The following is a 21,629-nucleotide window of genomic DNA, read 5'->3' on the forward strand; positions in this document are numbered from 1 at the left end:
TAGTATTCTGTAGCAATTGACCTTTCAAAAATTAGAACAGCAGCAAATCAAAGTACTTTTGGCTTTTTCTTTCATTTAAAAATTACTCTAAATATATCCAAGGAATATTCTTTTTTTTTGTTTTTTTTATCAGATCACTGGTATCCAAAATGATTGGGACTGTTTCTGTATCTTCTCTCCCATTTTCCTTGTTTGATGGCATTTGCATGGTAATGTGTTTGCCATGTTAGTCCACTTTGAATATGTAGAAATAAGGGTCAACAAACAAGCTGGATAACTGAATACATCTGCGCCTGCTCTTTCTTCACTGACCCGATAAAGGAAGCATAGCTCTCAAAAACTAGTCAGAAAGATTTCCTTCATACGAAATGATCCTCTGTCTGGATCTGAGACCTCTCTTTTATCCTTTCTCTAATGAAGCCTCGTTCTCAACCCTTGAACAGGGAGGGGGTCTGCAGGCAGTCCTCCGCAGCTACACTTGCTGGACATAAGATACAGGCCTTGTGTTCAAGTTTCAAAATGAGCTTTGGGCTCATTCTTGGCACCTACTGCCGCTACTTAACATTTCTATAGTGCTACTCAATGTATGCAGTGCAGTGCTGGCAATTAAGAGCCACACTTCCTGACCTGTATTAGCTTTGGTTCTGAATGGGTGAACTTGGCGAGGGAGGCAATAGGAAGAAAAACCTTGTGATTGCAGATCATGATTCTGTAGGGCTTCCATCTCGGATGCCCATTGCCCCTTTGATTGCAGGGTGAGCTCAGTGCAAGTCCTAATTAAGTAGACTAAACAGAAGACAAGGAAGTCGCTGGGAAAGAGAAGGGTACAAAATGTTATTTGTATCGCGTGATTTCCAATAATAGGATGTAAGTCATAGGCTGGGCTAAACTGAATGATATTTTGTTTTCATTGCTGTGTTTTCCAGCGTAGGTGGTCTCAGAACAATCTGCAATGAGCCCACAAAGCAAGCTTCCTGCATCCAGCGAGAGCGAGGATGATGATGTTGAGCTGCCTCAGTTCACCGTCCTTCAGCAACTGAGTGGAGGCAGTTGCCCACTTGTTGTGCTGGACAGCTCTGACTCTGACACTCCCTACTCTTCCTCTCCTGACTGTGCCACGCAGGAGCAATCCCGAACTATCCTGTCTGAGAAGGTGATCACCATGATAAATACTGATAGTGAGGAGGAGGAAGAGATTGTATCTCTGGCAGAAAGGTTAAAGGGCAGGTTCCTGGCCTCCAGTAGTGGCTCCTCCCAGTCTATGCCGCAGAAGCCCAGCACTGAAGACTTTGTAAGTAATGCTGGACGTGTTAGACTTGGCACTGACCAAAAAGCACAGTTCTCAGTGAAGGCCCAGCAAGCAGGGGAGGCAACTGCAGTCTCCTCTGCAAGGCCGCTGGACAGTGACCAGGACAACATCACTTGGCTTTCCAAGCAAGAGCCGTTGCCCATGACTCCACTGTGGCAGCTGGAGCCTCCGGGCAGCACTGCTGATATACAGAAGGCAGAAGTAGATCCTGCAGGGCCCCCTCCACCGAAAAAAGTGAAGTGGAGAAGGCAGGAGATGGAACAAACCCAGCAACCTGTGCAGAGGAGGAGGAGAGCACAGGAAGGGCTCCAGGCTGATAAGGAAAAGCAGTGCTGGGAGCAGGAAAAAGCAAGGAAGGCAGCCCTGGCACGAGCAGTAAAAGCACAGCGACCTGAGGAGTGCCTGAAATACATCCAGGTGCTCATTGATCCAGGTACAGTAGAGCAGGACTAATCCAGGCTCTATACATTGAGCCCACTGATATGAAAATTATTGTGAGCATAGGTTTAATAACCTTATTAAAGGAGAATGACCTCCGATGTGATTAGAAGACTGCAACAGTGATTTTTTACCAAAGGAGGTAATGATTTTGCAGATGGTTTTAGTTTTCAATGGAGGTCCCTTTTAAGTTTTGCCAGTTAGCGCTTGGCATGAAACCAATTTCTTCAAACATCACAAGCCACTTTTTCCTTGTCATAGTAATATGTCAAAACATGTAAAAAGATTGTGGTCTCCGCGATTGCAAGCTCTCATGGAAAATGATTAGTTTTCATTTATAGTAACATTTTGGGTAGGGTGTGGGGGATATTTTCTTTGCCTGACAGTTTTCTCCTCCTTTGGGCTTCCAGCTCATTTCAGACTTGAGTGCCAAGAACTTAATTTGCAACTAAATGGGGTTTGGGCCCCATTTTTAATCTTTTCCTTTTCCTAATTTGCCTGCCATCCAGTGTCAATCCTGGGCCAGGGACCTTGACCTAGGGCTCCTTCTGGAACCCAATCGTTGTACACCCTGAGTCTGGCCACTAGGTGCCAATGATTGTGATGCCCTCTTTGCCCCCTGTCCTCGCTTTTCCCTGGGGGCTGTGAACACCATCTCTGCAGCATCCTCATCATTTACAATAATGATCGTAACAAAAAAAAGTATGGTGCTCGCTTCTAAGGGGACCGTTCATGTGAGTAGTAATGTCTGGTTGTATTCCCAGTACTCCGGCTCTACAATTTTGTCTGCATTTCCAATTGGAGCAGCAACTCCATAGGGCTGTTGGGAAACCATAGTGAAGGGCTGGTTTAATGATACTGCATGCGCATTGGCTGAGTCCATGTGTGATAGCAACTGGTGTGTTTGAGTAGCTTCCTTTGAATGAGTAAAGCGGTAAAATATGTTGTACACAATTAAGAAAAATGTAGTTTCCTCTTTGTCCAGTCAGGCAAGTCCAGACAAATGGTTATCACTACTGACCAGCAATTGGAAACAGAGGTGAAGAAGTTTGCTGATGTCACGCCATATAGGCATCCATGCAGACATCAGATTGCCAGTATTCTCTGTCTCCAGCAGATGGTAGATAGGCATCCCGTGCTATGGACTGGTAGACTGAGGTGAAAGACCTTTCTCCTTCTCCCTATTTGAGCAGGGTCCTCTCTTATTTAAAAAACAAAAAACCCCCAAAGGATTAATTCAAGGTAGGGAAGTTTTGGCTTCTGAGGTGAAAGCCTGGTGCTCCCTCCCTCAGTGAAGCGAGGCAGGACAACAGGGCTTCTGGGAAGGGGGGACGGGGACTGATGGGCTACATTTCCCTTTTTCCTTACTCTTTCCATTTTATGCTGTCTTCTCGCCTTTTCTTTTGCTGGCCCCTCTGCAATTTCTTCCTTTGGGCACTGATCCTTTAATGTTAAGCAAAGGTTGACAAAGAAAAGGCTGCTTGGCTGCAGTAGAAGAGATTTCTTCAGCAGCGGGACCGTGATGGTGAGTTTCCAACTTCCAGTCAGCATTTGGTGGCAGGCCCGGGTGAGGGCTGATTCAGGGGCTTGCCGGTGGGTGGAGGGGGGAGAGGGGGGTCTTGCCTGGATTTTGGCAGGTCACAGCTGACATGGCTATATTAATGCAGCGGAGAGTAGGAAGTGCACCGTGTTGTGTGAAGTTTGTACAAAACTTTGCCGCAAATGCCAAAAGGCTAGAGAAGAACTCCTGCAGCAGCGAATTTTCAGCCATGGGTCCGCAGTTGGAGATGCACTGCTCTTGTTTTTACCACCGAGGTCTAGGAAGCAGCAGGAGCCTCGACGGCCATTTTAGACCCATGGGGCAGCGATAGTAAGTTAGGCCCTCCTCCATTAAACCTGTAAGATTTGTAAGAAAAAAAGACTGGGCTGCTCAGCTGGCTGCATTGAGTTCTGCAACATTGCAGCTTTATGCTAAACTTGATGTGTCTTCTCTGCCATGGGCTATCATATCCAAAGAATTTTTTTTAAAGGTTTGCAGACATTCTGTATGGGTCAAGGAGTAGAGCTAGGGTCTAACGCTGAGCCCACTCGGCCAGTGGCTCCTGTAGAGTACAAGGTGAAAAAGAGGGCCAGGGAAGAGGATGATGGAAGGTTTGATGGTCTTCCTACACTTTCCCAGGGGAATAGTGATGAGGAGTCAGTTGGACCATTAGATGATCGAGGGGTTAAAGGGGCAATTAGAGAGGTTAAGGCCTTCGCAGAAAGATTAAATGATTTTTTTGTTTCAGTGTTTACTGAAGAGGATGTTGGGGAGATACCCGTATCAGAGAAGGTTTTCATGGGTAATGATTCAGATGGGGTGAACCTAGAAGATGTGGTAGGCCTGATTGACAAACTGAAGAGTAGTAAATCACCTGGACCTGATGGTATACACCCCAGAGTTCTGAAGGAACTCAAAAATGAAATTTCAGACCTATTAGTAAAAATTTGTAATCTATCATTAAAATCATCCATTGTATCTGAAGACTGGAGGGCGGCTAATGTAACCTCAATATTTAAAAAGGGCTCCAGGGGCAATCCGGGAAACTACAGATCAGTTGGCCTGACTTCAGTGCCAGGAAAAATAGTGGAAAGTGTTCTAAATATCAAAATCACAGAACATATAGAAAGACATGGTTTAATGGAACAAAGTCAGCATGGCTTTACCCAAGGCAAATCTTGCCTCACAAATCTGCTTCACTTTTTTGAAGGAGTTAATAAACATGTAGATAAAGGTGAACCAGTAGATGTAGTATATTTGGATTTTCAAAAGATGTTTGACAGCGTTCCTCATGAGAGGCTTCTAGGAAACGTAAAAAGTCATGGGATAGGTGGTGATGTCCTTTCGTGGATTACAAACTGGCTAAAAGACAGGAAACAGAGAGTAGGATTAAATGGACAATTTTCTCAGAGGAAGGGAATGGGCAGTGGAGTGTCTCAGGAATATGTATTGGGACCCGTACTTTTCAATATATTTATAAATGATCTGGAAAGAAATACAGGTGAGGTAATCAAATTTGCAGATAATTCAAAATTGTTCAGAGTAGTTAAATCACAAGCAGATTGTGATAAATTGCAGGAAGACCTGAGATTGGAAATTTGGGCATCCAAATGGCAGATGAAATTTAATGTGGATAAGTGCAAAGTGATGCATATAGGGAAAAATAACCATGCTATAGTTACACAATGTTAGGTTCCATATTGGGAGCTACCACCCAAGAAAGAGATTTAGGCGTCATAGTAGATAACTCATTGATATCATCGGTTCAGTGTGCTGTGGCAGTCAAAAAAGCAAACAATGTTGGGAATTATTAGAAAGGGAATGGTGAATAAAACGGAAAATGTCATAATGCCTCTGTATAGCTCCATGGTGAGACCGCACTTTGAATATGTTATGGTTATGAGGTGTTGGAGTGGATTCTTGGGTATTGCGGTGATGGCCACTCCCACAGGGAGGAGCCCCTTGAGGAACCGCAGTACTAGGCTAGACTCTATACACGCAAACACAGAGAAGTTGTATTTATTGTACAGCTCGATGGTACTGCCCGGGGAGTGGGCAGCAATGAAGGTAACCCAGTAGAAGTAGTCCAGGGGTCCTCAGCAGAGGAGATCAGTCTCACACTCGAGTAGGTGATGCGCAGAGTAGCAGGGACAGGTCCTGGATGGAGACAGAGCGCTGAAGGTGAGACAGACTGAAAGGGTTAGTACTCACTGAAGCAGAAGCTGTATAGTTGAAGGTCCTGGCAGGCAGAAGTTGTTCAGTGGCAGGTACAAGATTAGGGAGAGCAGGCCCTCTAGGAGCGAGTACCTAGTATCCCAAGATAGGTACCTGAAATAGAGCAGAAGGACCCCCGAGGAGCGGGTACCCAGTTTAGGAAGAAATACCCCGAAGGGCAGAGAGAGCTTCCTGTGGCAGCTGGGAAGCGGCAGAGCAGCTTAGACCGGAGGCAATCCAATCCTTGCTAACTCAGATAGTTAGCAAATGAAGGGCAGGCTAAATACCAAGATGTGATGATGTCACTCGGAGGGGACGCCCCCGAGGTTCCCGCCATGACATGGAGAAAGACGTGGGTGGCGTGCACGCTCGCACCCTAGGAGCCCCTCAGGAAAATCATGGCAAACACCGTCGCCGTTGCCGATCCAGGGACACTGGAGAGAGCGACATGAAGATGCGGCAGCAGCCATCTTCCCAAGGCTTGAGGAGAGAGAAGGAAGAAAGGTGAGGCACAGAGGTCGAAGCCGTCTGAGACCGACGGACACGACAGAATACTGTGTACGATTCTGATTGCTGCATCTCAAAAAATATATAGTTGCGATGGAGAAGGTACAGAGAAGGGCAACCAAAATGATAAAGGGGATGGAATAGCTCCCCTAGGAGGAAAAGCTGAAGAGGTTAGGGCTGTTCAGCTTGGAGAAGAGACGGCTGAGGGGGATATGATAGAGGTGTTTAAAATCATGAGAAGTCTAGAACGGGTAAATGTGAATCGGTTATTTACTCTTTCAGATAATCGAAAGACTAGGGGGCACTCCATGAAGTTAGCATGTGGCACATTTAAAACTAATTGGAGAAAGTTCTTTTTCACGCAACGCACAATTAAACTCTGGAATTTGTTGCCAGAAGATGTGGTTAGTGCAGTTCATATAGCTGTGTTTAAAAAAGGATTGGATAAGTTCTTGGAGGAGAAGTCCATTACCTGCTATTAAGTTCACTTAGAGAATAGCCACTGCCATTAGCAATGGTTACATGGAATAGACTTAGTTTTTGGGTACTTGCCAGGTTCTTATGGCCTGGATTGGCCACTGTTGGAAACAGGATGCTGGGCTTGATAGACCCTTGGTCTGACTCAGTATGGCATGTTCTTAGGATTTGGAGGACAGGTAATATCCTCCAGAAGCAGTAGATAGTATCTTGATAGTCCACCTTTTCCATAAGGAGGAAACTATGGACTGATCTGTGGTACTACTAAGAAACGAAAATTAGCAGGTAAGAATCAATTTTTCTCTCTTAACTTTCATTCTCTGCATATTCTGTGCATTGTGGAGGAAAAGATGAAGCTCCCAGTAAGACTGAGGACCCTATTATGGTCAGAATTAATAAATCTTCCAAGTTTTTTCCATTGCATAAAGCTGTTCAGGATTTGATTGATCTAGAATGGGTATCTCCAGAGATAAATTTTAAAGGTCAGGCACTGTCCAAGTTGTATCCTTTGGGTCCTGAGAAACGTGAGAAGTTCTGTTTTCCTAGGGTGGATGCCTTGGTCTGCTCAGTAACTAAGCAACCACCATTCCAGTGGAGGGGGGGCACAGTCCTTAAGGATGCTGAGGACAGAAAGATAGTCTGTTCTCAAGCAGGCCTTTGATGTGGTCTCCATGGCCCTTCAGATTGCATCCTGCAGCTGTATTGTGGCGAGAACCAATTTGTGTTTGGCACAGCATGCGCAGGAGGGTTCCTTGGATGATAACTCTGTTAGAATATGCTGCAGCCTATTTAGCCGACACTTGTTTTGATTTGTTACATTCTTTTGCCAGAGGGATTGCATCTGTTGTAGCGGCAAGGAGGCTTCTCTAGCTCAGGAATTGGTCAGTGGACTCTGTCTTGAAGTCAAGCCCAAATAAGTTTCCTTTTAAAGAGCACCTTTTATTTGGTGAGGATCTCAACAACACAGCAAAGGCTTGGGGAGCCGCAAAGGTTACAAAGCTCCCAGAGGACAGAACAAAGATGTCTGCTTCTAAGCTTGTAATAGATTTTGGGACTCAAGGCCAAAAGAGGAAGGTAATAAAAGCGACTCTAGAAAGGCTTCTCTGCTTGAAGGTAGTAATTCCAGTTTCAGATGGGCAGGAAGGTCTTGACCAGTACTCCATTTATTTTGTAGTTCTGAAGAAGGACGTATCCTTCCATCTTATTTCGTATCTGAAGCAGGTGAACCAGTTCCCGAAAATAACTCATTTTCGGATGGAGACCTTGAGGTCAGTGAATCTGGCAGTTTGAAAGGGAGTTTTCTTAACCTGAACCTAATGGAGGCTTATCTTCACATCTTAATACAGGCAGTGCTTTCTGCAGTTTGCAGTCCTAGGTCGACATTTCTAGTTTCAGGCTTTGCTATTTGGTTTGGCAACAGCTCTGAGGACCTTTTCAAAAGTCATGGTGGTAGTAGTGACAGCCTTGCACAAGGAGGGAAGATCGGTTCATCTTTACTTGGGTGACTGGTTGATTGGAACAAAGTCTTATTCAGAGAGTTTTCAGGTCACCCAGAGGGTTGTTCAGTTTCTGAAAGAGTTCAGTTGGATAGTCAACTTCTCCAAAAGCCATCTACAGCTGTCCCAGATCTTGGATTATCTGGGAGATTGTTTTGACATGAAGATGGATCATGTTTGGCTGTTGAAAGAGAGGATGAAAAAAATAGGTTACCAAGTGCGAGTGTTTCTGGTTGCAAGGAGTACGACCATGTGGTCTTATTTTTAACTTCTAGGCTCCATGGTGGCAGTCCTGGATTTGGTGCTGTATGCGAGAATGCACATGAGGCTTCTTCAGAGGGCATTACTGTTTAGATGGAAGCCTTGGTTGCAGAGTTATTTCATTAGGCTTCCGATACATGTTGAAGGAACATAACGGGAGGCATGGACCTGGAAAATCCAGAATGGGTGATGATGACTGATGCCAATCTAAAAGGCTGGGTAGTGCATTGTCTGGGTCATTCAGGCCAGAATCGGTGGACTCCCAAGGAAGTTGATGCGGGGTTGAGTGGTCAGGATGATGTCCAGAAATGCAACAGCAGTGGTGTATATAAACCATCCAGGAGATTCCAAGAGTCTTTAGGTGTTGTTGGAAATAAACTTGCTTATAGTTTGGGCAGAGGTGAATCTAAGATCATTGTCTGCAGCTCACATAGCAAGTGTGGGAAATACTTGGGTAGATTACCTTAGTTGCAATGTGGTCGATCCGGGAGAGTAGTTGCTGTCGCAAGAGGCATTCACACAGATTGTGTCAAGATAGGGAATGCCTAATATAGATCTTGTGGTAACTGTCAGGAAAGCGAAGGTTTGACAGTTCTTCAGCTGAAGGGAACTGCTCATTGGGAATTGATGTCTTGATTCAGCCTTTGCTGCTGGACATCCTTGGCCCATGATAACCAGAGTTCTCCAGAGGACCTTGGGGTATCCCAATCTGGTGATACTGGTAGTGCCAGATTAGTATAGGCGGTCACGGTATGCAGATCTCATGTGGTTGCTACAGAGGAATCTTCTGAGGTTTCTGCTCAATCCGGCCTTGCTGGCACAGGGTCCAGTTCTGCTCAAGGATCCAGATCAATTTTGTCTTATGGCCTGGCCCTTGAGAGGGCAAGATTAGTTAACAAAGGTTATTTTCATGCAGTAGTGACTGCTCTTTTGAACGCTAGAACATTTTCTACCTCCTTGGCTTATGTGTGAGTGTGGAGAGTGTTTGAAGGTTGGTGTGTAAAAAATCAGTGTACTCCTGGTAGAACAACAGTGCCACAAATTATGGAGTTCTTGCAAGAGGGGATCTCCAAGGAGTTGGTTCTCAACTCCTTGAAGGTGCAGGTAGTGGCCTTTGCAGGTTACAGAGGTCATATTTTGGATAAACTCTTGTCTTCCCATACTGACAAGTCATGCTTTCTAAGAGGCATTAAGCATATTAACTCTCCACTTCATTCGCTGGTACCTTCTTAGGATCTACATTTGGTCTTGTCCTTTGAGGTAGGGACTTAATTTGAGTCTCTTAAAGGACTTTCTGTGAAACTGCTAAGCTTGAAAATGGATTTTCTGGTAGCTATTTGCTCTGCTCATAGAAATGAGTGGCAGGGAACCCTTTTTGCAGATCTCAAAGGAAATGGTTTGGATTTGGATGGTCTCTTTCCTGCCAAAGGTGGTTTTGGCCTTTCATGTGTGCTTGCCTACTTTTAATGGTCTGTTTTCTGCAAAATAGTTTAGGTTTCTTAATGCCTTAAATGTCAGAAGGATTCTTTTGGTTATCTTAAATTTACTAATGCTTTCTGAAAATTTGATCATCTTTTTGTCTTCTGGTCTCATGTTTGAAGAAGTGAAGGGGCATCTAAGTCACAATAGTGCTAAATTAAGGCGGTCATTATAGCAGCTTATGTGGATTCTGGTACTTCCCTCCCTAAGCAGGCGAGGGCTTATGACATGAGAGCTCAAGCCATTTCTTGGACTGAGCTGTGATTGATGTCTCAGTTTGATGTTTGTAAGGTGGCAACTTGCTCCCCCTTGCATTTCTTTGTTAAGCACTATTGCTTAGACATGGCAGTCAGGCAGTGTCCTTCACCTCAGAGGTGCTCAGAGCGGGTTTAGCAGCAGACCGCCCCAATGTGGAGTATCTTGGGTACATCCCATTTGTCTGGACATAGAGGAAGGTGAAATTAGATTTTACCTGATAACTTCCTTTTCTTTAGTACATTCAGACCCAGACTAGGACGCCCCCTGTTCTGCCAGACTTACAACTCTCTGTACTTACTGTTTCTCTACATAATGCTGACGAATGTAAATAGTTGTTAAGCCACTATGCAGGTGAACATCTCTCTTCTGGTTACTGCGAACTTTCTAAACTCAACTTTCTTGTCCTTCTGGAGGTCCATTTAAAAAAAATGAAAAATCAAACAAAAAAAGAGACTCCTGTGCGTCTCTGTATTATAATAGGGTTTATTTAGCATGTCCACAGTTAGCTTGGTACAGAAAATACTGGCAGGCTGAGAACTGCACAGATGCCTGTATGAAGTGACATCAGCAAACCTGTTGGTCTCTCCATCTGCTGGTTGATGTAGATAACCCATCTGTCTCGACTGGTTTGACTGTACTAAAGGAAAGGAAATTCAGGTAAGAACTAATTTTACCTTCTTTTGAAACAGGTACTTTGGAGTCAGATCCTTGTGGGGAAAGGGCCATAGCTGATTCTGCAGCCAGTTTAGGGTTTCATGGATCGGTGTGTGCTACGAGGAGCTCCTTGTGGGGCCTGAGTCTGAACACCTTTTATAGAGGGGGGGTGTGGAAGGAGTTTGTCACAGAACTCTGTAGGAGATGGAGTAAGATCTGGGACATGAGGATTATAGCTCAGATCTGGTTTCCTCTTCTATCCACTTCAAGCTCTCCTGCAATCAGAAGGTGGTGGGCAGCTCCTGAGTGCCCTCCAGGCCATGGAGTCCAGCTGTTTGATTGAGAAACAGCCGATACCTTACAGTATCTGCTGGAGGAGGAGGACTGCGGCATCTCAGGTAAAAGAGACTTTGCTAGCTGTGAAACTTGCTGAGATGATTTTCTGACTTCTGGCAGCAAAGACTTTAATTAGTTACTGTGTTGCTTGTTTCTCAGGTGGAAGAAGATCCCTGGTTAGAAGAGCCCAATGTTGTAGTTCTGGTCCCCAGGGGTGAGTTTGAGTCCATGATCCACAGTTCCAGGCAGGTAAGAGAAATGGATGTCCGTGTCCCATCCTCCCTGACCTGATTGCTACCCCAGAACCAGATTAGCAGATATGTGTATACTGAGCTAGAACATGAGATTCCACCTACCAGGATTGTCCAAAGAACCTGACTCTTGAATAGTATAAAAGAAAACAACACCCTATATACAATTAATTAAATAGAATTGATATAAATATATGGAAAAAGGAGCTCATTAAGGTACAGTCATGGACCCTAACCCATTACATATGTATAGTCATCAGACTTTGGTGAACACAATTTTTTTTTCAGCAAATTATTTGTTAAAATAATTTTCATTAAATCTATATATAGACAGCCTATCTACTAATGCTCATATCTTTACACATGTCCATATGAACTTTTCAATTTTCAAATATATCTTTATTGTTATTAAATATTTCTATTGTACAAAAACTTTTCATCTGATTTAAATCATCTAAATGTTTCAAAAAGTATCTGTAATTTTTATCACCCACCTAAAATCCCATTCTCTCTCATACATTTCTCTTACACATATATTCATCCATCCATCACTCACATAAAACCTATCCCCATCTCAAAATGATTTACTATTGCCTTATTATATTATATAACCACCACAATGTTGTAGCAGAGCTCTCTGCTACAACGGCAAGGGAGAAGAAAAAGGGTTCGCACTCAAAAAGCGGGGAGTAGCTGGCTTGTTACGGCAGTTACTACCCCAAACCAAATGTGCCTGATACTTCACTTTCCATGCATATCCAGCATGGTTCTCTGCTTCATCGGCATGGGAGAAAGACTGATACATCACGCATTTCCAGCATAGCTCTCTGCTTCAACGGCAGGGGAAAAAACAAAAACAAAAAACTGCTGCTTCACGCATATCCTGCATAGCTTCAACGACTGGGGTGAAGAAAAAAAGGATTCGCAATCACAAAGCGAGGAGTAGCTGGCTTGTTACGGCGGTTACTACCCCAAACCAAATGTGCCTGATACTTCACTTTCAATGCATATCCAGCATGGCGCTCTGCTTCAACGGCAGGGGAGAAGAAAAAAAAAAACCCAACAAGGGCTGTACAACATAGTCTAGGTAAAACAAATAAGCATGGGTGTAGCTTGCTTATCGCGGCGGTTACTGCCCCTACTACCCCTAACTAATCAAGCTAGATATTTCACTTGGATGCAGCTCCATCACTGCTCTCTACATTAATGGTGGGGGTGGAAGGGGAATAGAACAAGGAGCTGAGAGAAACAGATAAGAATGAGAGAAAAAATGTGTGAGGCTTGCTGGGCAGACTGGATGGGCCATTCGGTCTTCTTCTGCCGTCATTTCTATGTTTCTATGTTTCAATGCTGATATGGAAGTCCATCCAGATGCAACATTGGTCTTTAAATTGTAATCCTTAATGTTATGCTTTATGAATAACAACTTCCTTAAAGACCCAGCTGAAACATGGAAAAATACATTTCAGTAGGGAGAGAAAATGAAAATATACATCCCACAGCCCTCCAAAATGGTAAAAATGCAATACTGATCTGTAGGCCTTACTGTATAATAGAATGTAAGGGCACCAAAATGTATCCACATCAATAAGGAGTGACATCCTACAAGTGGTTAAGCTGCTATGACTCTCAGCTGGATTATATCCTTAGCGGTGTAGACCAAAACACTGGGAAAAGCTAATTGATCTTTCTCTGCTGTGCTACACAGCACAGCAGTAATGAACCATTAGCTGTAACAAGGGGACAGCTGAGACTTGTTTGTCAGCTCTCTTATTTCTATATATTCAAGGTCTTATGACTTTTTAATTGTGTGAGGATGAAAATTTGTGTTTTATTTTTTCAGTGAATAATAATCATGGCCACAATTTTTAGGTAAATCCCAGAATGTCTACATTATGGAACACCATGCCATCAGAAATCAGACTGCAAAAAGACATCAAACTATTAAAAAAGAGCCTAAAAAACATGGCTATTTAAACAAGCATACCACAAAGAGAATGGAGAATAGAATCCAAAGAATTGTAGAAAGCGATGAGTTTGTGCTTTTAAGCAGTAACAGATAACGTGTAGATTATTAATAATTTTGAACCGACCTGATAAACCTAAACATACAACCTCACCTAGCACCTTACAGCTATTATGAAACTCTGTACCGTACCTTACAGGCACCTGTCTAGATGATAAAATAAAAGTTAAACAACATTATTTTAAGTGCCTTATTGTTAACCGTTGTGACGGCTTCTAGCTTTATGATGGTATAGAAAAGAGCTTAAATAAAATAAATAAATAATAAATTAGTAAGGATTTACTGAATGAAGGAATTTGTTTGTTGGATATATGCCTTGTAGAGCTTCACGAATGCAGTCTTTACAAGATATAGGTGCAGTTTTCATGAACAACCAGCCATGTCGGACCAATTTTTTTATTTCAAATATTTTAAATTGATTTTAAAGAAAAAACACAAACGTCTAATACTAAAGCATGTGGAATCCATCTTCTGATGATGAACCACATGCAAATAAGAAAACCTCATCAGAATTGAATTATGATTACATAGTAGCAGCCTCTCTGCACAGGATCCCAAAATCTAGAGATTTCAAATGCACAATTAGCTTAGCAGCAGTCTCATATTTGTACATAAAGCATACTGAATTCAACCAGAAAGTAATATTCCCTTCACGTACCCAGATCAGTCCAGACTCCTGGGTTTTGCCTCCCCTCCAGCAGATGGAGACAGAGAAATTTTACTGACGTTGTTTCTTAACCACACATGCTACCTGCAGTTCCTCAGTATTTCTCTGTCTCCAGAAGATGATAGATGGGTGCAAAACCTGCAGTTCTGCAGCCTGGGCAATTTCCTAGTGTGTAGCAGATGGACTCAGGACCAGTGGTATAGTGTACTCCTGATAGCAGATGGGAGACTGAGTCAGATTTCAAAGCTGACGTCAGCCTACATATACCCGTGCAGCATGCTCAGCTCTTCAGTATTTCTCAGTCTCCTAAAGCAGATAAGGACTCATCCACACACCAGAATAGTGTTAGCAATTCTAAAACAAAGAAGAAAGAAAATTTACCTCAAGAAGACGAGCCCCGCTCTCCTGTGGTGATACCTAAGGGTCCCTCCCCCAGTCGAGAATTCCTGAGGTGATTTCCGAGATCCCTCAGAGGTAAGCTTCAGTCCGGTAGCCGGCTCCCGGCGTGGACTTAGCCCCCAGGGTGGCTTAGAGGCAGTGGATGTTGAATTGAGCGCGGCGGTGAAGGTATTTCCCTCTCCTCCCGCAGCCAGAGACCGCCTGGTACAAGACCAGGAAATGCCGAGACCAGGTAAGGTAGAAACCTTCTTTTAAGTCTCCGTTCTCCGAGGCTCGATTTGCCCAACAGATCGTCCCTTCCGCATCTGTTAAATTGGGTTGTCTGGTTCCGGAGGGATTACATGCTTATTCTACATGTTCTCAAGCAGCCTCGTGGGCGGAGCTCAGCTTGTTTCTCCACAGGAGATTAGCAGAGCAGCGACTTGGAAGTCACTACATACTTTTGCAAGACACTATCATCTGGATGTGGGAGATACGGGTTCCCCATCTTTTGGCAAAAGTGTTCTGGGTGCAGGACTCTCCAGGTCCCACCCTGAGTAGGGAGCTTTGGTATATCCCAGGAGTCTGGACTGATCTGGGTACATACAGGGAAAGGAAAATTGGTCCTTACCTGCTAAGTTTCGTTACTGTAGTACCACAGATCAGTCCAGAATTCGCCCATTCTGTTTTTATAGCAGAGAATATTTTCATATTTTGTAAGTTTTTTGAAAGTTTGGACATTTTTGAAATTTGTTGTGATTAGCTTGGGTATAGATTAATACTGAGGTTAAGTAGCAGGGTCAGTAAAACTTTCTCTGTCCATCTGCTGGAGGGGAGGCAAAACCCAGGAGTCTGGACTGATCTGTGGTACTGCAGGAATGAAAATTAGTAAATAAGAACCCCTTTTTTTTTTTTTTTTTTGGCAAAATCCAATCCTTCTAACACCCTAGGTCAGGATACTTTGACATACAACAGGCAATGGCATATTTAACAATTTCCCATTCTCTGGTGATAGACTAAGACTTAAATAGATTTCAAAATCGCAGTATAATATGAAAGAGGCATATGCGGATATAAAATCTCCGCGTTGATGTGCCAAATTCACAATCTGAATGGCTGAACATTACCACCATAAAATAAAATATGAAAAGTATTTATTTATTTATTTGTTTGTTTTTATATACCGTTGTTTGGAGCTGGCCTTCACAATGGTTTACAATTGCAACAAACATTAATAAAACGTATAACATAAAACGTATAACAAGTATCCATCTTGGACATGCAAAACCAGCCTGAATTAGAATGAGAGGGATTAACATTATGTAATTTAACAGGAGTTCATAGAACACAGATAGCAAGAAGAGAAAGAGATTGTAACCAAGCAAACAGTTGCTTACTATCTTCTCCCAAAAAAATGTATCCTTAGCGATTTGTAAGACTGAAACCCATAAAACCTGAGGCAATTAGTAATATCAGAGATGTCAGATAAATCCCCATAATAACTTTTCCAAGAATACAAAATGATGTTTTACTCCTGACGACTCAAAACAATGCAAAAAAAAGGGAGATTCTACTGGAAGGACATAAGACTTCCAGCCTTTAGTACATGTCCAGTAATCCAAATACTTTAAGAAAACCAGGAATACCAGGAAACAACTTTTTGCTCTATCTTAAAAGGGGATTATTTCAGAGAGGATAGAAAATTGGGCTTTGCTGTTAACCCTTCCGAAGAGTAGAACCTGGAATATATGATAAAAGCAAAGGGATTGGTTGGCGGACATGTGGTCCAAGGCGAAATTGTGTATTCTTCCATTCAAAGGAAGGCTCCATTTTGGGGAGGATTTGGACCAGCTGATGAAGTCTTTGGGGGATTCCAAAGGTAACAGGTTGCCAGAAGATTAAAAAGTCCACCCAGAAGGTCTTCCCGTCGCGGGCCTGTTTTCATGAGTCGCATAGTTTCTACGCCGGTAAGTCCTCCTCTGGAGTGGGTGCAAAGCAGTGGAAGGCAGCAGTTATTTCAAGGCTCCATAGATCTGCCAGTAATAGTGCTGGCCAAGGAGCTGGGGGCAGGAAATCGTCCCAATGAAGCCAACTTCGCCCATTCCTCCCTAGAAGCAGTAGAGGGCAGATTGTCCAGCTTTTATGAGGAGTGGGTCAAGATTACCTTGGTCCATTGGGTGCTGGAGTTGGTGCATGACTGTTACGTGTTAGGCTTCCCTGATGGGATGAGAGAACTTTCTAGAGTCCCACGTGACCTCTGGGAGCAAGTGGGAGGCAGTGTGGGGGATTCTGTAGCAGCTGTTGTAGCTAAATGCCATAGTTCCCGTCCCGTGAGAAGAGCAGGGATGGGGCAGATACTCCATTTATTTTGTGCTGCCCAAGAAGGAAGGAACCTTTTGGCCCATCCTCAACTTGCAGAAGGTCAACAGAGCCCTGAAGGTCCCCTTGCTCTCAAATGGAAACTTTGCGAACGGTGATTGTCGCAGTCCGCAAAGGAGAGTGTCTGGCGTCGCTGGATTTGACGGAGGCCTATCTTCATATTCCCATTCGAAAGGACAATCAAAGGTTTCTTCAGTTCATGGTGTTGGGATGACACTACCAGTTCCGAGCTCTTCCCTTCGGCTTGACCACGGCACAGTGCACCTTCACGAAGATGATAGTAGTAGTGGTTGCCACCCTTCGGCGGAAAGGTATTCTGGTTCACCCTTATCTGGACGATTGGCTCGTTCAAGCAAAGACAAAGGAGGAGTGTGTGCGTTCGTTTCAGTGAGTGTTGGACACCTTTTGGTCATGGAATGGGTGATCAATATGGCAAAGAGTCAACTGGTGCCAACCCAGACATCGGAATATCTGGGGGCACTGTTCGACACGCAGAAGGGCAAGGTGTTTCTCACTCCAGAGAGATTAACAAGGTTACAGTTACAATTGTCTTGTCTGTTGAGATTGTCGCTGCTAATGGCCTGGGATTATTTACATGTTCTGGGGTCCATGGCTTCCACTTTGGACTTCGTGCCGTGGGCTTTCGCACACTTGAGACCGTTGCAGAACGTGCTTTTGTCCAGATGGAATCTAGTGTCGGAGGAGTATCAGCTGCTGTTGCCACTCTCTCAAGGTTCCAGATCCAGTCTGTCATGTTGGCTTTTGCGGCCCAATCTGGAAAAGGGTCAGGACTTTGAAAATCCGGGAAGCGGTGTGCCTGGGGAGGACAGCCCAAGGATTTTGGTCGGAACAGGAATGTTCCTGGTCAGTCATCAATCGCCTGGAAACAAGGGAGGTACAGGGGGCGCTGAAAGCCTTTCTTCCCTGGGTCAGAGGCAGGATGGTCAGAGTATTCTCAGACAATGCAACCACAATGGCGTACATCAACCGGCAAGGAGAGGCGAAGAGTCAAGCGAAGGTCCCTGGAAGCCTGGCAGCTGTCTGCCTAGGTGGAGAATCATCTCGAGGGAATTGCGGCCTCCCATGTCATAGGGTCAGACAATGTGCAGGCGGATTTCCTAAACAGGCAGCATTTGGATCCAGGGGAAATGGGAATTGTCCCAGGAAGCTTGGGACCATATCTGTGCCAGGTGGGGTGTTCCCCAGTTGGACCTCATGGCAACAAGAGCAAACGCAAAGACGACAAGGTTTCTAAGTCATGGAAGAGAAGTCGGCGTAGTGGGACTGGATGCTCTTGTGTGCTCTTGGCCGTCAGGGATATTCCTGTACATGTTTCCCCAGTGATCATTGGTCAGGCGAGTGTTGCGGCGAATAGAGTCCTACCCGGGGCCAGTGGTTCTAGTTGCTCCGGAGTGGCCAGGTTTGCAGATCTGGTGTATCTTGCACAAGAGGGCCCTCTCAAACTGGCCCACCTGCCACACTTGCTGCATCAAGGACCCATATTTTTGGGTCGGGAGATCAATTCTTTCTCACAGCTTGGCATTTGAGAGGGGGCACCTGTGATTGAAGGAGTATTCAAAGCCAGTTATTGCTACCCTTCTCCAGGCCCGAACGCCAGCTACATCTTTAGCGTACATCAGGGTCTGGAGGACCTTTTGAGTTGAGGTGTTTTCCGAGGCAGCTGGATCCTTTACAAGTGGACATTCCGCAAATTCTGGCCTCCTTACAGGCTGGTTTGTCGAAGGGTTTGGCCTATAGCTCTCTTCACGTTCAGGTTGCGGCCTTGGGTTCCCTTAGGGGCAAGTTGCAGTATAGGTCTGTGGCCTATGCTTCCTTAAAGGGGTGAAACATTTGCAGCTGCTGTTTTGAAAGCTGTGTCCAGAATGGAACCTGAATTTAGTTCTGCGAGTGCTCTGTGATGCGTCCTTTGAGCCTTTGAAAAGGGCAATGTTGAAGGACCTCGTGCTGAAGATGGTGTTTTTGGTGGCTATTTGTACTGCCTGTTGGATTTTGGAGCTTCAGGCTCTATCATGCAGGGATCCTTTCTTGCGCATTTCTAATGAGGGGTCACGTTGAGAACTATCTCCTCCTTTTTGCCAAAGGTGGTGTCCTCTTTTCATATTAATCAGTTGGTGGAGCTTTCAGCCTTCCCGAACTGGTCTAAGGATTCCTCATGGGAAAGGGAGTTACATCTTTTAGATTTGCATCGGATTATTCTGTGGTATCTGGAGTCACTAATCTTTTCCTGCAGTCGGATCATCTTTTTGTGCTGTTCGGGGGCATGAAGAAAGATAAGGCATCCAAGGCCACGATTGCTCGTTGGCTAAAGGAGACCATTTGTTCTACACATATTGGTAAGGGTCGCAAGATTCCAGTGGATCTGAAAGCACATTCTACAAGAGCGCTGGTGACCTCTGGGGTAGTGTCAGTTGCTCTCGCCTCATGAAATTTGTAGGACAGCAGTGTGATCATCTCTTCATACTTTCACCAGACATTATCGTTTGGATGTGCAGGAGGATGCATCCTGTGGTGAGAGTGCGCTGCAAGCGGGTCTTTCGGTTTCCCGCCCAGTTTAGGAGTGCTTGGGTACATCCCACTTGTCTGGACTGATCTGGGTATGTACAGGAAAGGAAAATTGGTTCTTACCTGCTAATCTTAGTTCCTGGAATACCATAGATCAGTCCAGGGACTCTCCCGTCACTGCCGAGACTGTTTCTGCTGATAGTTGTACAAGTTTTCTAAGAGTTTTATTCAATTGTACATACGTTTTTGGTGGTCTGGAGATGACAGAGGCTCCAGCATAGGGGGTTTCAGCCCTGGGTTTTTTGGTTTTTTTTTTCTGGTTCGGATTTTGAGGTTTATCTTGGCTTCGGTACAGGTCAATACTAAGGGACTGCAGGTGGTACTCTTGGTTATGTAGCAGTGCCTCAAAGTTTTGTTCTCTGCCTCCATCTGCTGGCAGGGATGCATAAACCCACTTGACTGGACTGATCTGTGATATTTAAGGAACGAAAATTAGCAGGTAAGAACCAATTTTCCTATCTTTTGGTGCTACACAACTCTTATGATCTAGTCGTTTGTACATCTTGAGGACTAGGCTCAGTATTCTCATTTCAGCATTTTGGGAACTTTTGAAGCTGTTTCTTAATTTTCTCTCCTCACTGAATTCTGGTTTTGCATAATTCAGCTGGGACTTTAAAGTTTTGTTATACTAGTTTGTTATCACCCGACAATTATTTTGACACAAGGTACAAAACTTTATTGAAAAAAGCATTCAAAATCTTACATTGAAATGCTCCTTATGGTTATTAGCAGCTATTTGCCTTCAAATGGAGAAAATTACTTTTAATTTAACACATTTTCTCTAATTCAATAGCCTAATGATGAGATCGTCACAACTCAGCAATTTTGTTGGTTTTCTTTTAGGCTAGCTTGTAAGTTGTTAGGTTTTGTTTTTTTTTTAATTTATATCTTTATTGAGCCAATACGAAATAGCAAACAGTTCACAACTATAACAAGTAACCCAGAATGATAATTGTTCTTCCACATTGCAACATACATTTTGTAGGTCCTTATAAATTATTATTGGGGGGGTTTTTAAAGAATATTTTTTCCCATTGCCCCACAGAATGTCTGCAGTGATGCAACAGGTGCCCAGACCAGTCTCCGGCGCTTCGTGGAAAACATTGTGATGAAAAGTGCTGGAAAAACCATATCCTTGGCTGTTGTGGAAATGGAAAAATACTTCGGGTTAGAACTTCTTTTTTGGGTCCCCTTGCTAGCCTGAAACCCTCTCAGATCTGCCTACATTGAAGCCAGTCTCTCCTTTCTGCACAGTGTCTTGACCATGCTGGAACTCAGCAGTGCTGCCACTTGCTCCTCAGGACTGGTCCTCTGTTTCCAGTCATTGACAACGTATCATACGGTGACCAGAGAGCTCCATGCCCCAAGGGACAGACTGATCCAGGCCTCCCCCCCCCCCCCCCCCCAAACCAGTATGTGGAATTGTCCTGCTTTTCTTAGAGAAACTGGAACTACAAGTCCCTAGAAGCAGTAGTGTCAAAGAATTATTGTTTCAGCTTGTACCCTTAGGGCTGCCAGCTTGGCTCCATGTTATAAGGAACAGGCTGATCTAGTCCTGGTTTTTTCCCTTTGTAGGCATGGACTTGTAGTTATGATTTTCTCAGGGAAATCTATGGACAATCAGAACTATGAGTTCATGTGTGCAATAAGATAAAACCAGGACTGAATTAGCCTGCCCTTTGACATAGAGCCAGTTAGCTCCATATTGTAACTAGGGTTGCTATCTGGTCACCTTATATCATTGCATCTTACCTATTCTCCCCATTCTTCCACATCCTGCTCACCAGTCCAGATAAGTGGTTTGTTCCTCCCTACCGGCAGATGGAGGTAGAGAGCACAGCTTTTCTGTGATATCATCACAGCTACTTACATATGGTGGTGTCCCAGAAAATTCCTCCTTTCCTAGCATGTAGCCAGATGGACTCAGGACCAGTGGGTATTGTGCTCTTCTGCTAGCAGATGGGAGACGGAGTCAGGTTTCAAAGCTGACTTCACTCTAGATATACCCCTGCAGTAACCTCAGCTCTTCAGTATCTCTCCGTCTCCTAGCAAATGCGGACACTATCCCACACACTGGAATAGTGTTAACAATTACAGCAAAGAAGAAACAAAAATTTCCCTTAAAGAAGATTGAGCCCTGCTCTCCTGCGGTGATACCTAAGGGTCCCTCCCCCAGTCGAGAATTCCTGAGGTGATCCCTGATATCCCTCAGAGGTGAGCCTTGGTCCGGTAGCCGGTTTCCGGCATGGACTTAGCCCCCAGAGTGGCTGAAAGGCAGCAGGTGCAGAAATGAGCACTGTGGTGAAGGTAATTCCCTCTCCCCCTGCAGCTGGAGATCGTCCGGCACATGATCGGTAAGCGCCGAGACCAGGTAAG

General features: G+C 44.3%; 1 protein-coding gene across 2 annotated transcripts in view; it reads left to right on the forward strand.

Moving 5' to 3' along the window:
• The window catches only part of EME1 (essential meiotic structure-specific endonuclease 1), a 50,963-nt gene that overhangs the window by 11,173 nt on the left and 18,161 nt on the right, over nucleotides 1–21,629 (forward strand). Inside the window, exons 2-5 of one of the 2 annotated variants that reach the window (XM_029600620.1) lie at nucleotides 927–1,742; nucleotides 10,904–11,031; nucleotides 11,129–11,218; nucleotides 20,299–20,420. In XM_029600620.1, coding sequence (XP_029456480.1) covers nucleotides 953–1,742; nucleotides 10,904–11,031; nucleotides 11,129–11,218; nucleotides 20,299–20,420 — 1,130 coding nt within the window. In that variant the 5' untranslated portion in view covers nucleotides 927–952. The remainder of the gene's footprint in view (nucleotides 1–926; nucleotides 1,743–10,903; nucleotides 11,032–11,128; nucleotides 11,219–20,298; nucleotides 20,421–21,629) is intronic. The other variant, XM_029600621.1, reaches the window with a different exon arrangement.

The sequence above is a fragment of the Rhinatrema bivittatum genome, chromosome 4, assembly GCF_901001135.1.
Source record: "Rhinatrema bivittatum chromosome 4, aRhiBiv1.1, whole genome shotgun sequence".
NCBI classification, from domain to species: Eukaryota; Metazoa; Chordata; class Amphibia; order Gymnophiona; family Rhinatrematidae; genus Rhinatrema; species Rhinatrema bivittatum.